This window comes from Pongo abelii, chromosome 1, assembly GCF_028885655.2.
Source record: "Pongo abelii isolate AG06213 chromosome 1, NHGRI_mPonAbe1-v2.0_pri, whole genome shotgun sequence".
Lineage (NCBI taxonomy): Eukaryota > Metazoa > Chordata > Mammalia > Primates > Hominidae > Pongo > Pongo abelii.
Window position 1 is genome coordinate 140,804,028 of NC_071985.2, and position 14,761 is coordinate 140,818,788.

Genomic DNA, 14,761 nt, shown 5'->3' on the forward strand with positions numbered 1-14,761 from the left:
TGGAAAATGGAGAATGAGTGACTACCTGTAAAGGAAGTCTATGCTTTTGAACAAGGGCAGATTCCCTTCTGTGGATATATCCCCAGAAGAGAGGGACAGGAAATTCCATTTCTCTTGTTTTAGTAATGATGTGGTTGAAATTTGAGATGTACTTGCTTCAGAATTTCCTGGGCCTGAATTGCTGGGAAAGCTAAGAATTTCCCCAACACTCAGCTATCAGCCTCAATCACCTAAATGTGAGTTTGAATGTTAGTCACAGAAAACTCTACATGAATGGACACAAGCACAGTAAGTTTTTTATTGTTAAATTACTATGTTACCCTATGCAGAGCAAAAAGTAAAGGGACTGATCTACTTGTGCATTCACATTTTAAATTCTTGAATAATGAACAAGTGAACAAATCATCAGCTAGGAAAGGAAAACTGAAGCAAGGGTTTCCTTATAAGTCTTCTAATTTCTCTAATAATTAGAGAAAACATGCTCAAAAACTTTAGAAAAACATTTTTCTATATGTGATATATTAATAAATAAACTATGTTTACCTCATTAAATTTTAAAGACTCAATATTAAGGAAAGTTTATAGCCGGCTAATGCAATTATCATTTGGATATAATATAGGCATCAAAAAATAAAGGAGTGGCATAAATGTTTCCAAAATGTTAACACTTAATGCTGAGTTTCCAGTTCCAGAATTGTCCAGTCGCCTTGAGGCGAACAATCTTCAGAGGAAAAACTAGCCATGGTGATGCTCGCTGAGGAATCAAGTGGAGATGTTAATTCACTCCATCTGTTCAAAGTGTCAATATGTGCTATACCCTGAGGTTTTGAACTATCTCGTGCTAAAAGTAGTGTCTGATTGATTAGATACTGTGCTAAACTTAAGTCTTCAGGAACGGAATTTGTAACATCTAAGTTTGAATCCTGTTCGGAGAGCAGTTGCTTTAGTAGTGTCCAATCTTGTTTTGCAAAATGTTGGTCATCTTCAAAATCCATATCTGTAACATGTGTTTCTGATTCCACTTTCTGCTCAAATGCTTCTATTACATCCATCTCATATATTGGAGACAGGGTTTTTGAAGGCCGATGGTCATACATGCGGGTTTGTGCCAGTGTGTCACAATCATCTATGTCTCCTGAAATAATTCATAATACTACACAATGTAAAAACTGCACGTTGGTACCTTCAGAGTTTTGTAGAATATTAACACAATATAACAGTGATAGTCCAAAAAAAAACACAGAATGGGAAAAATAACATCTATACAAAATTGACAAGATTTTTGAGGCATTTTTCTGTGTTAAAAATTCAAGGGTAACGTTTAGAAGCAAAATCAACATAGGTAACTAACAATAATTCTCCATACTTTAATTTGAAAACTTCTGATACAGAAAACATAAATCATTTAAACATAAACATAGAATGTGCACATATATCTAATTCACTACAATAGAAAAAGAGAAAAAAAAAGACATAGTGTTTTGATGATGATTTTTAGGGTAAGTCCGTTGCAAAAGGCAGGGATAAATACATTTCACCTAAAGGCTTATTTGTATATTGCACATGCAAAGGAAGATGCAAGCAAGGACAAACAAACAAAAAAGTACAACTTTAAAGACCTCCTTATTCTTCCGATTTTGCTGAACAGGAAACTACTGATCAGTATTTTTCTTAGTTATAATACACAATAGCTACTCAGTTAGCCACTATTGCATATTTTAAATGTGGGTCATTAGTCTGAATTACTATAATAAGGAAGACAAAAAACACAAAACAATTAGACAGAAAATCATCTAAACAATATGAAATAAGCCTGGGCTTTTTTCATATATTATCATTGCTTCTAAATATAATCTCTTTTAGGAAATTTATCTTTTTATTTGAAAACTTTAGAATAGACAGATCCTGAAAATTTTAATCTCTGTAAAATGTATATAAATTGTAATAATCAATCTAGTTGTTAAAATAGTTCAGTGCTTTTAGTTACACATTACTAGAGTGATTGCACAGGCCTCTTATATACTATCAAGTCTATAAATCATATCCAATGTATAATAAAATTCTAATAGTCAAGAATTCTTGTGTTAAATTATACATAAATAACTAAATAGCAGCAAACTAAGTTTTTCTTTTTATTCTTTCATGTAAAATCTCTTAGTAGGTTAGCTCTATATAACAATCAAAATTTTTACTAGATATTACTTCTTCATTAGGATTTTAAGTGAACAATAAAGAATGAGTAACTAGCTAATTTTCATATTAAGACATTTTTCATTTAAAATTTTAATCTGTTGCTTAAGTAATTATTCTATCTGACTAAAATATAACATTCAGGGCTTCATACAACTTTAAAATTTTATAAACTTATTTTCTTATGCATTTAGCATTTCTATTTCTGTACATTACCTGCAGATAAAGCAATATTAGCTTTTTCAGTAGTTGTAGAATGGCTCTCTTTCACTGGACCTTCCTGAGGCAGAACTTGACTCCGAAAGGAGTCTAGAGATTTTGTAGAGCTGTTCTTTGGTATGTCAGAATTGGGTTCTCTTCGATGAAGCTCCAAGTGACATGGTCTTTCTTGAGATTTTACATCACTATCCAAGAATTTGCTGCGTTGCTGAATGTCATTATCCACATTGCTTCCATTGTTTACTTTTTTATCTTCTGGAAGAAGCTGTCTGCTTCTACTGGATAGGATGTCTATTGTGTTTTTTTTTCCTGTGGCTGAAATACTCTCTTTATTTTTTCTTGAAGAGTCAATGCTACTAAGATCCAAGAGAGTGCTTTCATTTTTACATACACTATTGCCTTTATTTTGTTTACATTCTAAAATATTATCTTCACTTTCTCGTGAGAATCTGGAATAGCAGGTCCTTCCATGATGTTCATGAGAAATGCCATCAAAAACATCAGAAGGTGAAAAAGAATCTACAGAAGGCTGAAAGGGAGTATGGACTTCTCCTTCATCTGATCCCAGCTCTTCACATTCATCGACTGAAAGTAAAACTGACCTTTTAAACTTTTTATTTGCAGAAAATTCACGACATTCATTTTCAGTTGCATCTTCAAAAGCTAAATTAATTATTCCCTGAAACTGCTGAGGAGCTGGGTTAGATATAGAGAAATTTTCTGCAACATTTTCAGCTTCAGATCTTTCATCTTCTGTTTCATCTGCTGAAGAAGATACCTGATCTATTTCCTGAGCAAACTGGACACTGCCTCGTGGAATATTTTCTCTTTCCCTAGAGTGAACTATTGCAGATCGAGACCATATTTCTGGCCTTTTCCTAGGGATTTCATCATCACTTGTTGAATTAACTTGGAAAAGATCATTACTACTTTGCTTTTTCATTTTTACTTCAATTCTTAAATTACTATCATAAATTTTTAATTCTTCAGGAGTACTGGTATCACTGCTACTTCTTCCAAGGAAATCATGGCACAGCATAGTGCCACATTTAGAGATACCTCTGTCATTTGACCCATCATCATCCTGAGACCCTCCGGCATCATAGTCTTCAGATCTGGGCTTTATGTCATCAGAGGAGGTGGTAGCACTGCCAGTGTCAGATTCAGGACTCTCTCTCTGATGCAGAACACCGGTACTCAAATTCCAGTGACCCGCAAATGGAGTTTCTGGAGTTTCATGGCTCTCTGGAGATTCTGATGTTTCCATATTTTTAGGAGAATTTTTTTCTGATAGCTGTCCCGAAAAACACTTGGAAGATACATCTGAGTCTGCTGTAGCATGTTTGTCTTCATCCATAGCAGATTCATCAGACAACTTACTAGGAACTGTCAGTCCTTCCACAGGAACTTTCGATTTTTTGTCTTCTTGAGCAGAATTTAAGGTACCATTTGTCCTTTCAGGATTACACAGTGAAACATCTTCCACACATTTAATACTTGATTGTTTGTTTGTATCTTTTCTCCCTACTTGGTTCTCCCTAACTGCTATCAAATGGATTTGCCCTGCACTTGTTGAGTCTAAATCACAAACTGGATTAGAGTTCAAGGAGTTTTCATTTGGATTTGAAACCATGTATTTCAGGGCTGTGGTGCTATAAAATTTTGAATTTACATTATCACTCCCATCAGAATGACAACATATGTTAGCTGCATTGCAATGATCTGTTTCTTTGTGATTGGGAAATTTTGTTTCACTTTTATCTAAACAAATCTGTTTTGATTCCAGTTCATGTTTTAATGATTTATCCAGCTTTGAAATATTTTGGCATTCTAACGCCAACTTCTCTTTTTCTTGATCGTTTAATGGCTTTTGTGGGTCAGGCCTGCAGGATGACTGGAGTGCTTCTGCATCACTGATTTCAGATGCAAGATTAATGAGAGGTTTGTGAGGCTTCTGTTCAGAAACACTGTCCTTGTTGTTACTATCACGCACATCATGAAACATACTTTTTTGGACAGTAGATGTTTCATGTTTTAAAGGTCTTTCGGAGGAAGGCTGAGTTTTTGATATAACCTGTCCAGGAAGCATTTTCTGTTTTGAATCTTTATTATTCAAAGTTTCACCTTTCTTTGACTGATTTAGATTTTTAGGCATTGCCACTATTTTTGCATTAACCTTAGGCAAAGCTGTGTGTACTTGCTTGACCATTTTTCTCTTAGGTGCTTGTTTCTCTGTAGTTGTATTGTGGTCCAACTTTGCCACATTTTCATCAGACTGCCTTGAAGAGACTGAAGATTTTACTGAGTTTGGTGACTCTCCTTGGGATCCTAAGAAAAGTAAGAGGGTATATTCAGTAATGTAATATCACCTCCAATTTGTGAGTAAAATTTAGTATTTGTTTTAAAGTTACTTCAGAAAAAATAAAATCAAGAACACAATGGAAGGGTAACATATCTATGCTCAAATGGACAAGCACAGATTAGGAATCAGTTACATGATAAAATAAAAATTTTTTTCAATTAAAAATATAGAGGGACTACTCCAGGGTCCCAGTAAAAATTACTAAAATAGGATCTCTCTTCCTCAAGTAAAGAGACTTGATTTTTATGCCAAAACTGGATTTGCAAAAATATATGAGGGTGAAAAAATTGGATTTTCTTTTATCAAAGGAGCAAGAAAGGTCTTCCCTTTGAAGTTTTTGGAGAAAAAAAATAGTGTGCTCTACATAGCTGAAAAGGAGAATCAAGCTAAATATAAAATAAATAGAACTGTTAAAATTGTTGCAGTTGTTTTCTTCAAACATGAATAAAACCAATTTACTTGTCATAACCAGATTATCATTACTGTAGCTCATTAGGGTTAACGACTTAGATCTCCAGTGGAAACTAAAACTGCTGACTGGAAAGAAGGGGATTAATTTGGGGAATCCATTTGTTTATACTGGTGAAAGTCTTAGAGATGATATTTTGGACATTCAAATCTGTCAAACAGAATTATCAAATATTTTAAAATGTTTAACATTTAGCTATTACTAGGATATGAAAATGTTTTCTCTACCTTATTTTTAATTGATTTTCAGTAATAATTCATAATCTAAATCAAAATTGTTTTTAGCATTTTACGAACTGCTTTTACATATGTGAATGCTTGATACATAAAAGCAATTTTGAAAATCAGTTATTATGTTAGCAAATTATGCAATCTGATCAGTACTCTTTTCCTTTTCAGAACACTGGAAAACAATGGATTCACACAGATTCTGGAAGGGAAATTCTTCCTCCTTATGTATTATAGTTGTTTAGACTGCACTATTATTATCATTATCACTTTTTTTTTTTTTTTGAGATAGAGTCTCGCTCTGTCGCCCAGCCTGGAGTACAGAGGCACGATCTCAGCTCACTGCAACCTCCGTCTCCCAGGTTCAAGCAATTCTCCTGTCTCAGCCTCCCAAGTAGCTGGGACAACAGGCACACACCACCACACCTGGCTAATTTTTGTGTTTTTAGTAGAGATGGGGTTTCACCATATTGGTCAGGCTGGTCTTGAACTCCTGACCTCAGGTGAGGTCTCCCTTGGCCTCCCAAAGTGCTTGGATTACAGGCGTGAGCCACCGCGCCTAGCCTGCACTATTAGTTTTTAAAGAGCTCTTTAGTGCCAGTTTTACAAATGAAATTCCTATAATTATCAATGGAACTTTCAAGAAACATGGGCATAATATTTAAAAGGACCAGAAATGCAGATAAACTAGTGACTCCCTTAATTATTTCTCTCACAAAAGACAATAAAAACCAAACAGAGGCCAGGTGTGTTGACTCATGCCTGTAATCCCAGCACTTTGGGAGGCAGAGGAAGGAGGATTGCAGTGTGATCACGCCACTGTACTCCAGCCTGGGTGACAGAGCAAGACCCTGTCTCAACAATAATAACAACAAAACAACAAAACCAAACCTACATCCCAAAACACCTGTCTGAAAAGTAAAAGTTTACAATCCCATCTCTATGGTGTGAAACAAACATAAAATGAGTAAAACTGTATTTTGCTTATTTGCTACTGAAGTTCCAAATCAGAGTTTGGCTTATCCAGTTTACACAAGGAAATAATTTCAAGATATCCAGTACTATTTCGGCTTTACCTTGAGTTTTAGTAAGATTAGATGGGGTACTCTTTGTCCTCTGCTGAGCTGCAGTACATCCATTGCTAGTTCCTCTTTTCTTCAAAATTGCCTGTGGTACTGGCTCACTACATCCTTTGCCACTGACTTTCTTTAGTACACTAGGAAAAATTATTTGCATTCAGTATTACACTGAGATTCCAAAATATGAACTTTTTAAAAGACCAATACCTGAAACAGTTTTTTTTCAAGAAATAAAAAATACATCTCTCCTGAAAATAGAAAAATCATATGCTCATAAGTCTTTTTAAGTTTATAAAACTGTAGATCAAGTATAATAAAGCAATGTATAATCATATGCCATAGTACACATTAATATATTCTTTTAAATATTGTGCCTCAATCATTTTGCATATACTAATTTCTTTTAATAAATAAAAAACTGTGTTAAAATATTATGTAAATACATTACTTTTTCTTAACAAAAAATAAAAGATATTTTAAAAATATTTAGCTAGCAGTTAGCATATAATTAACTTTGAGAGAAAGCTAACAGATAGGTTAAAACACTGAATGAAGACCTACCTGTTATTTATATTAGTGTCTTGTTCATGAATACTTTTTTTATTGGAAGTTCCATTGGTAACTCTTGAAACAGGTCGAGATTTTATGGCTATAAATTAAGAAAAAGTGAGTCATAAGAGAGAATACATTAAATATGTAACAAACGTGTAAGTTTACTGGTTAGACACTATAAACAAAATGAAATATTAAAGTGGGAAGCACTACCATTTTCTCTGTTTGCATAAGTACATATACATAAGTATTCTGTTGGCATCTGAAACTAAATAAAAGCCCAAATACAGGTTTAGGTTTTTGTTTTTTTAAGGAACTTTAACTGTCAGGAGATATTAAAAATTACAGTGCTAAAACCCACCTACAGTGGAATTTTTGACACTATTTACACTGTTTTTCACCATCTGTCCTGGAGAATCACAAAAGGATAGTTTATGTCCAGAAGGCTTTTCTTCTCCTATTGATCCATTTTCTTTTGGTTCATCCAGACATTCAGTGGAAATTGAGAATTCCATACTTGAATCTGTGGATCTGCTGGAGGGTCCTGCGATGCTGAGGCATGGAGAATCCTTCCCAGTAGCTTTCTTCAAAGGCTTTGCTTTGGCTTGCACGTTTAAGTTTCCTGTGAGTACCTTGGGTCTGGCACCTGTAATTTGCCCTTCCTGATTTCTCACTCCTTTTCCATTTATTAAATTCTTCTGTCCAGTTGCTGCTGCTGCTGCTGTTGCTGATCTTTCTACAACTTGTCTAGGTGACATGTTTTCCAACCGTGCATTATCACCATTTTCTGTTTTGGATTTTGTTAAAGTTTTGGGCTTTCCAGAAACATTTTTTCCCCCAGTTTTTAGTTCTTTTGTAATCTTAGATGCTATTTTTGTACCATCTTTTTCCTTTACATCATCTTGCTTCAGAGTTTTATTTATACTATTTCTATTGGTACTTGATGAATGTCCAGATGCTCCTAATCCATCAGATTTCATCTTTTTATTAGTAGAGAGATAACTCCAACACTCTTTCTTGTTATTTCCCCTCCAAGATTTGATTTTTATATCACCAGAGTCAGAAACTTGTTTCCTTTGCTATAAAGAAGAAAAAAAATACTTTGTAATTTGACTGAAATCTTTAACATATAATATTTTATGTTTCCAAAAGCCAGTCTTTCAAAGAAGAAAAAAATAGAAAAGTTCATATTATGATTTAAGGTCAAAGCTTGAACTGTCTTTGATCATTTGGATCAAAATTTTGTCTTAGATTACCTTAATCAAATCTGAAATACAGCATAAGTGTTTATTTTAAAGGCATGCTATTCTATCTATTAAAGTAAATAAATAATAAAAGGAATGCTTTATTAATGTCTGAAGTTTTGGTAGAGATTAATGTCTATAAAGATTCAGGATGCCTTGAGGAATGATAATATCCAAGATTTTTTAGAACGCTTACTCCCATGTTTTATACTACATCTTTTGTATACATCATCCAACTTAATCCTCACAACAGTGGCATGAACTAGCTCCTGTGGCTGTTTCTATTTCTTAGACAAGAAATTGAGGATTAAAGTAGGTATGTGATTTACCCCAGGTCTCAGGCTGGTGAGGGATGGAATCAGGACTTGAGCTCATGATTTAACCTCACACCGAAGTCATCTATATGGCATAATTTGAGGGACATTATAAAGATTTTCAATAAAAATTCTCTCTTCAACCTTATTCCAAGTGCCAGAAATTTTATCATTAAAGACTTAATCCTCTGTGGGAAGAATCCTTTAGTTCTTGGAGTCCTTATTTAAAAAAAATTTTTTTTAAAGCTCCTAGGAAGCACAGCACATCAATACGCTGCATCTGCAAAGCTTGGTTTTTGGACAAATAAGATACTAGTATAGCACTGGCTGGCTATAGGAAGCGAAGGAAAAGGGATCCTAAAAATAGTTGAAATAGGCTAAAAAGGGACAAATAAAATGGCACTGAAGATAAACGTACCTACTTCATCATTTTCCTTAGAACCAACCTTGATATGAAATGGAACAAAGAAAATTTTTAAGTTGGTAGAAATTCTAGGATAATACTTTAAGATCATATTGTCATTCTTTTTTTTTTTTCTTTTTTTTTTGTTTTTTTTGAGACAGAGTCTTGCTCTGTCACCCAGGCTGGAGCGCAGTGGCCCAATCTCCGCTCACTGCAACCTCCACCTCCAGGGTTCAAGCAATTCTCCCGCCTCAGCCTCCTGAGTAGCTGGGACTACAGGCACATGCTGCCACGCTTGGCTAATTTTTTTGTATTTTAATAGAGACAGGGTTTCACCATGTTGCCCAGGCTGATCTTGAACTCCTGAGCTCAGGCAATCCACCCGCCTCGGCCTCCCAAAGTGCTAGGATTACAGGCATGAGCCACCGCGCCTGGCCAATATTGTCATTCTTTTTTTTTTTTTTTTTTTTTTTTTTTTTGAGATGGAGTCTTGCTCTGTTGCCAAGCTGGAGTACAGCGGCACCATCTCAGCTCACTGCAACCTCCGCCTCCCAGGTTCAAGCAATTCTCCTGCCTCAGACTCCCGAGTACCTGGGACTACAGGCATGCGCCACCATGCCCAGCTAATTTTTGTATTTTTAGTAGAGACAGGGTTTCACCACGTTGGCCAGGATGGTCTTGATCTCTTGACCTTGTGATCCGCCCACCTCAGCCTCCTAAAGTGCTGGGACTACAGGCGTGAGCCACCACCCGTCCTATTGTCATTCTTTATGTAAGTATGCAAATGGTTTTTTTTTCCTTTGGAAGCTGTATGAGATTGTAGAGGTCTAAGGCAGGGCCTGTGCTCTCTTCATCTTGTGTATCCCTCAGCACCATGTCACATATTGGATACTCAAAAAACAAACAAACAAAAAATGTAATCAACGTTGTTAACTCTGGGCATATATTGCATATTTTGATATGCAGTTTAAGGTGTATTTTTAAATATGAAAAGCTTCCAATTACATTAAAAGTTGTCAAAGATAAAATAACATATATGAATGTGTGTGCACACAAAAAAACACACAATAAATAACTTGGTTAAATTTAGAAAAAAGGAAAGCATGGTGATAAAACAATCACTATATTCTTGTCCTAGTTTTGCCTCTAACCAACCTGGGACATTTCAGAAATTATTAACAGCTTTGGGTCTCAGCTTATGCCTGTCCACAGCGTAGAGACTGGTCCTATTCACAGCAGTCTTCTAGGATTCTAACATTTAAAACGTTCAAATAGGCTTGGTCCTCAGTTTTTGTTTTCTTGCTCAAATCTTAGCTCAAAAAATAACATTTCTCTATTTTTAATACCTAAAACCAGGCTGACTTCTGCTTTTAGAACTCCTTCCCACCCTTAACACTGAATCTACTTAATTTATTCTATCCTTGAATTTATGCATCTTGAAGTATTATGCTATGGGTGAAATCTATATAGTATATGGTATAGCTGTATGCCTTGAAAAATTTCACAATAGGTCAGGTGAGGATTGCTCGAGCCCAGGAGTTTGACACCAGCCTAGGCAACATGGCAAAACCCCGCCTCTACAAAAAAAAAATACAAACATTAGCCAGGCATGGTAGCTTGGGCCTATGCCAGCTATTCAGGAAGCAGAAGTGGAAGGATCCCTTGAGCCCAGAAGGTCAAGGCTGCAGTGAGCTGTGATTGTGCCACTCCACTCCAGCCTAGGTGACAGAGTGAGACCCTGTCTCAAAAAATAGGAAAAATTAAACATCATCACAAGAGGACAGAAGAGTATAATGAACACTCACGTAACTAATAGCCAGCACTAAAAATTATTAATTCATTATTAATTACAATTCCATTTCATACACAGCTACCCCCATTTTATTTTGAAGCAAATCCCAGATATCATATATTTTATCCTTAAGTATTTTGGTACTAAGCACTCTTCTTAAATCGCTCTATGAAGGAAAAATGAAGCAGGCAACAACAACCACCACCACAACAAAACAAACAAACAAAAAACCTCTTTCCCTGTCTTATCTGATTAACTTTCTCCCATCTCCTAGATAGCTCATCCCTGTTTGGAAAACACATTTATTTGCTCCACATTTATTGAGCACTTACTACATACCAGATAATTGCACATAAATTATTTCACCTAATTTTCACAATAATCCTGCTAGGTTTTATTACTCCATTTTATAAATAAGCAAACTAAGACTCACAGATGACACATAATAAATGTAAAGCCAAAATTTGAACTCTTTTGATTTTGTGTCCAGCATCCATTTCAGCACATCACTGTCTTTCTGGGGGAAACTTCCTTCCTTCCCATTGTTCTTAACAGAAAAAAGACTTAGACAACCACAAAGTCAGGAGGATGAGGAAAAATAATGAAACTTTGTTCTATTTTGCAGTAAGGCAAGGAAGGAGGAAAAGCCTGGTTAGTAGCAGGGGATAGGAAGGCAAGTAGGCTAATTCCTGGAGGCCTTTAAAAAACATGGGGATAATAACAAACACAGAAAAAAAAGTCCTAGTGCACCATTTCCTAGAGTATGTTCTGTGGAATCGTATAATATGCTTTAAAAGGCTTGAGGGGACCCTAGTTGTATTCCATAGCTATAACATTGGGGGAAATTTTGGATGCAATAATTCAAAAGTATTCTTTAGTGTTTCTCAGCCCTTTCAAGGTATAATATGCATCATCGGTCTATAAGAGTTGCTATGGGGCTGGGCGCGGTGGCTCACGCCTGTAATCCTAGCACTTTGGGAGGCCGACACGGGCAGATCACCTGAGGTCGGGAGTTCGAGACCAGCCTGACCAACATGGAGAAACCCCATCTCTACTAAAAATACAAAATTAGCCAGGCGTGGTGGCACATTCCTGTAATCCCAGCTATTCGGGAGGCTGAGGGAGGAGAACTGCTTGAACCTGGGAGGCGGAGGTTGTGGTGAGCCGAGATCATGCCATTGCACTCCAGCCTGGGCAACAAGAGCAAAACTCCATCTCAAAAAAAAAAAAAGAGGAGCTATGGTGTGTAGCAACTCTCCAACTTATAGTTGATGCTAGATGGAGCTCTTATCTCGTGAAACCCACTTTGGAAACAATCCTAAGAGGTTAACTGGCAAAAACTCCAGTCTCCCAGTTTCTCACTCAAGACATTTAGAGCTTGACCTCTTCCTCAAGCCATGAGAACTCTCAGTTGTGGCTTGGAGCTGCATTAGTTCCTATCAACTGGCTGATGAGGAAGAAAAAAGGATTTCCTATTCCACTCTGCAGGGCAATACGTTCATTGCATTCCAAACTGGAACTCTCAATGTATGTCTATCATTGTACCACACAGAGGTTAGAATAATTTTGTACTTTGAATATATTATTGGTTAAGTGAACATCTGTAAGTTAGCTAGGAACCCTAACCATAATTAATAACATTTTTGGGAAGAAAAATTTATTTCAGGTTATAAGGAAAACACCAAATAACTTTGTGGATGGTCAAAAACAAACAAACAAACAAACAAACAAACAAACAACACACAAAACATGAAATCTACCATCTTAACCATTTAATACACTTAAGTACTCTTTAATACACTTCAGTAACAGTGTAGTAATGTTAGCTGCATGCACTTCGTTGCACAACAGATAACTTTTCATCTTGCAAAATGGAAACTCTGTACTCATTGAACAACTCCCCCTTTCTCCCTCCCCCTAGTTTTCAGCAACCACAATACTACCTTCTAAGAATTCAACTACTTTAGATACCTCATAAAAGTATACCAAGTAACTTTTAAAGTAAAACACAGTTGTACTCTTAGTACTAATTGTTTTTTCCAAAAACACCAAAAATACATTATGTGAATTAAAATCTTTTTTTTTTGAGACGGAGTTTTGCTCTTGTCACCCAGGCTGGAGTGCAATGGTGCAATCTCGGCTCACTGCAACCTCTGCCTTCCGGGTTCAAGCAATTGTCCTCCCTCAGCCTCCCGAGTAGCTGGGATTACAAGTGTGCGCCACCATGCCTGGCTAATTTTTGTATATTTAGTAAAGATGGGGTTTCATCATGTTGGCCAGGCTGTCTCCAACTCCTGACCTCAGGTGATCCATCTGCCTTGGCCTCCCAAAGTGCTGGGATTACAGGCATGAGCCACCATGCTTGGCCTAAAATCTTCTTTTTTAAGAAGTAGACTAATTAGAAAAATAGACATTGAATTAGGTCTAGAGTTCTAAACAACTTCCAATAGACTGAAATAGCTCTAATATGTTAGCTGCCAAAAAGGTTTTCAAGGAAATGAAAAAGGTAGATACTTCCAGTGCCAACTGGATATAAAAAATTCACTTTAAAACATTTATTAACTGTTCACTTGATTTAGAAAAAGAAAAATTTTCCATTAAGAAATAGCTTCAATTAATGAATAGATTTTTAAAACTTTTTCTGAAATATAAAATAATAAGCTTTAAATAATTTGTTATCTTTTTCATTTGTACCTATAAAATTTAGAAAGTTTACCTGCGAGCTACTGAATATAGGCTTTTTGCCAAGTCTTCGATCATCACCTTTGTCAAATGCAGCTGTAGAAAGAAACAGCAATTTATTTTTATAGCGAACATTATTATTACCTTAGAAGTAAAGGAAAAATAGTATGTCAGCAGAAAAAAGGTTATATTTTGATGGAAATAACTTAATAAACCTGAAACCAATCTAGTATACAAAACAACTCCCTATTATATTTTGGAATTTTTTTAAAAGAACCTCATTTTCTATCTTATTCTCTGGCCCCTAGGTTTTATGTTATTAAAATTAATAAATAAGAACTGTACAATCTCACAGAGAAGATTCATACATTTACAAAAACACAAGAATTTTCTCAAACTGTGACATTTTAGATAATTGGTTTCATTTAGTTTTCCAAATCACAAAAAATTACAGATTACGGCAAATGTAACATTCTACAAGCTATTAAATATGAGAAAATGTTTATACTAAACGTAAAAATACTCTTGAAACTAAAAATATTTTCTAGTTTTGCAGATATATAATGAGGAAGGAGGAAAGAGAAAATAAAAAAATAAGGTTCTATTGAAAATAAAACAAGAAACAATCTTCAAAATATTCTTTTTATAATTAAATAAAAATTCATTTTATAAGTTAGGTTTATATGGGAATTTATTGCAGAACTCATGTCTATGCTCTTCAAATAAGAATTTGAATGATGTCAGGAAAATATGTAGGCTGGAATAATTATATGAGAGCTACAAATATAGTTTAGCAAATGTATTTCTTTCTTTTGAAGGTTACTGGGCTATAAGATATATTTTGAAGAAATATATGCAATCTCTGAAAATTATTTGATTTTTATTAAATCAGCTAATAAAAAATACATTAAATTATCTGTAACTACCGTGCATCTTCCATGATCTCTGTTCTATAGGATATGTGCCATAAGACAAAGCAGGATCATGAAAATGGCACTATAGGACTGATGTGCAGTAAGCAAATGACTCTGCACAATAATACACAGGAAGAAATTAAAATAAAAAATTTCTCCCAAAGGTCAAAACTCAACTATGACATACGAAATGTAGTAACAGACAACCCAGAACCATTCCTTTATCTGGGTTTCCCAATGAAGTAATTATGCATAAGTCGGAACTCATTATAATTCAACTTATTTAAGATTAAAACATTATTATTACACGGATA

At 35.2% G+C, this 14,761-nt stretch overlaps 1 protein-coding gene across 4 annotated transcripts in view; it reads right to left on the reverse strand.

Annotated features, from left to right (window-relative positions):
- Positions 1–274: 274 nt before the first annotated feature.
- The window catches only part of BTBD8 (BTB domain containing 8), a 104,311-nt gene continuing 89,824 nt past the window's right edge, over positions 275–14,761 (reverse strand). For all 4 annotated transcript variants that reach the window (XM_054531162.2, XM_024237260.3, XM_054531172.2 and 1 more), the window contains 6 exons: positions 13,568–13,629; positions 7,460–8,177; positions 7,108–7,195; positions 6,544–6,683; positions 2,407–4,737; positions 275–1,135 (listed from right to left, as the gene is read on the reverse strand). In XM_054531162.2, the coding sequence (XP_054387137.1) occupies positions 669–1,135; positions 2,407–4,737; positions 6,544–6,683; positions 7,108–7,195; positions 7,460–8,177; positions 13,568–13,629 (3,806 nt within the window). In that variant the 3' untranslated portion in view covers positions 275–668. The remainder of the gene's footprint in view (positions 1,136–2,406; positions 4,738–6,543; positions 6,684–7,107; positions 7,196–7,459; positions 8,178–13,567; positions 13,630–14,761) is intronic.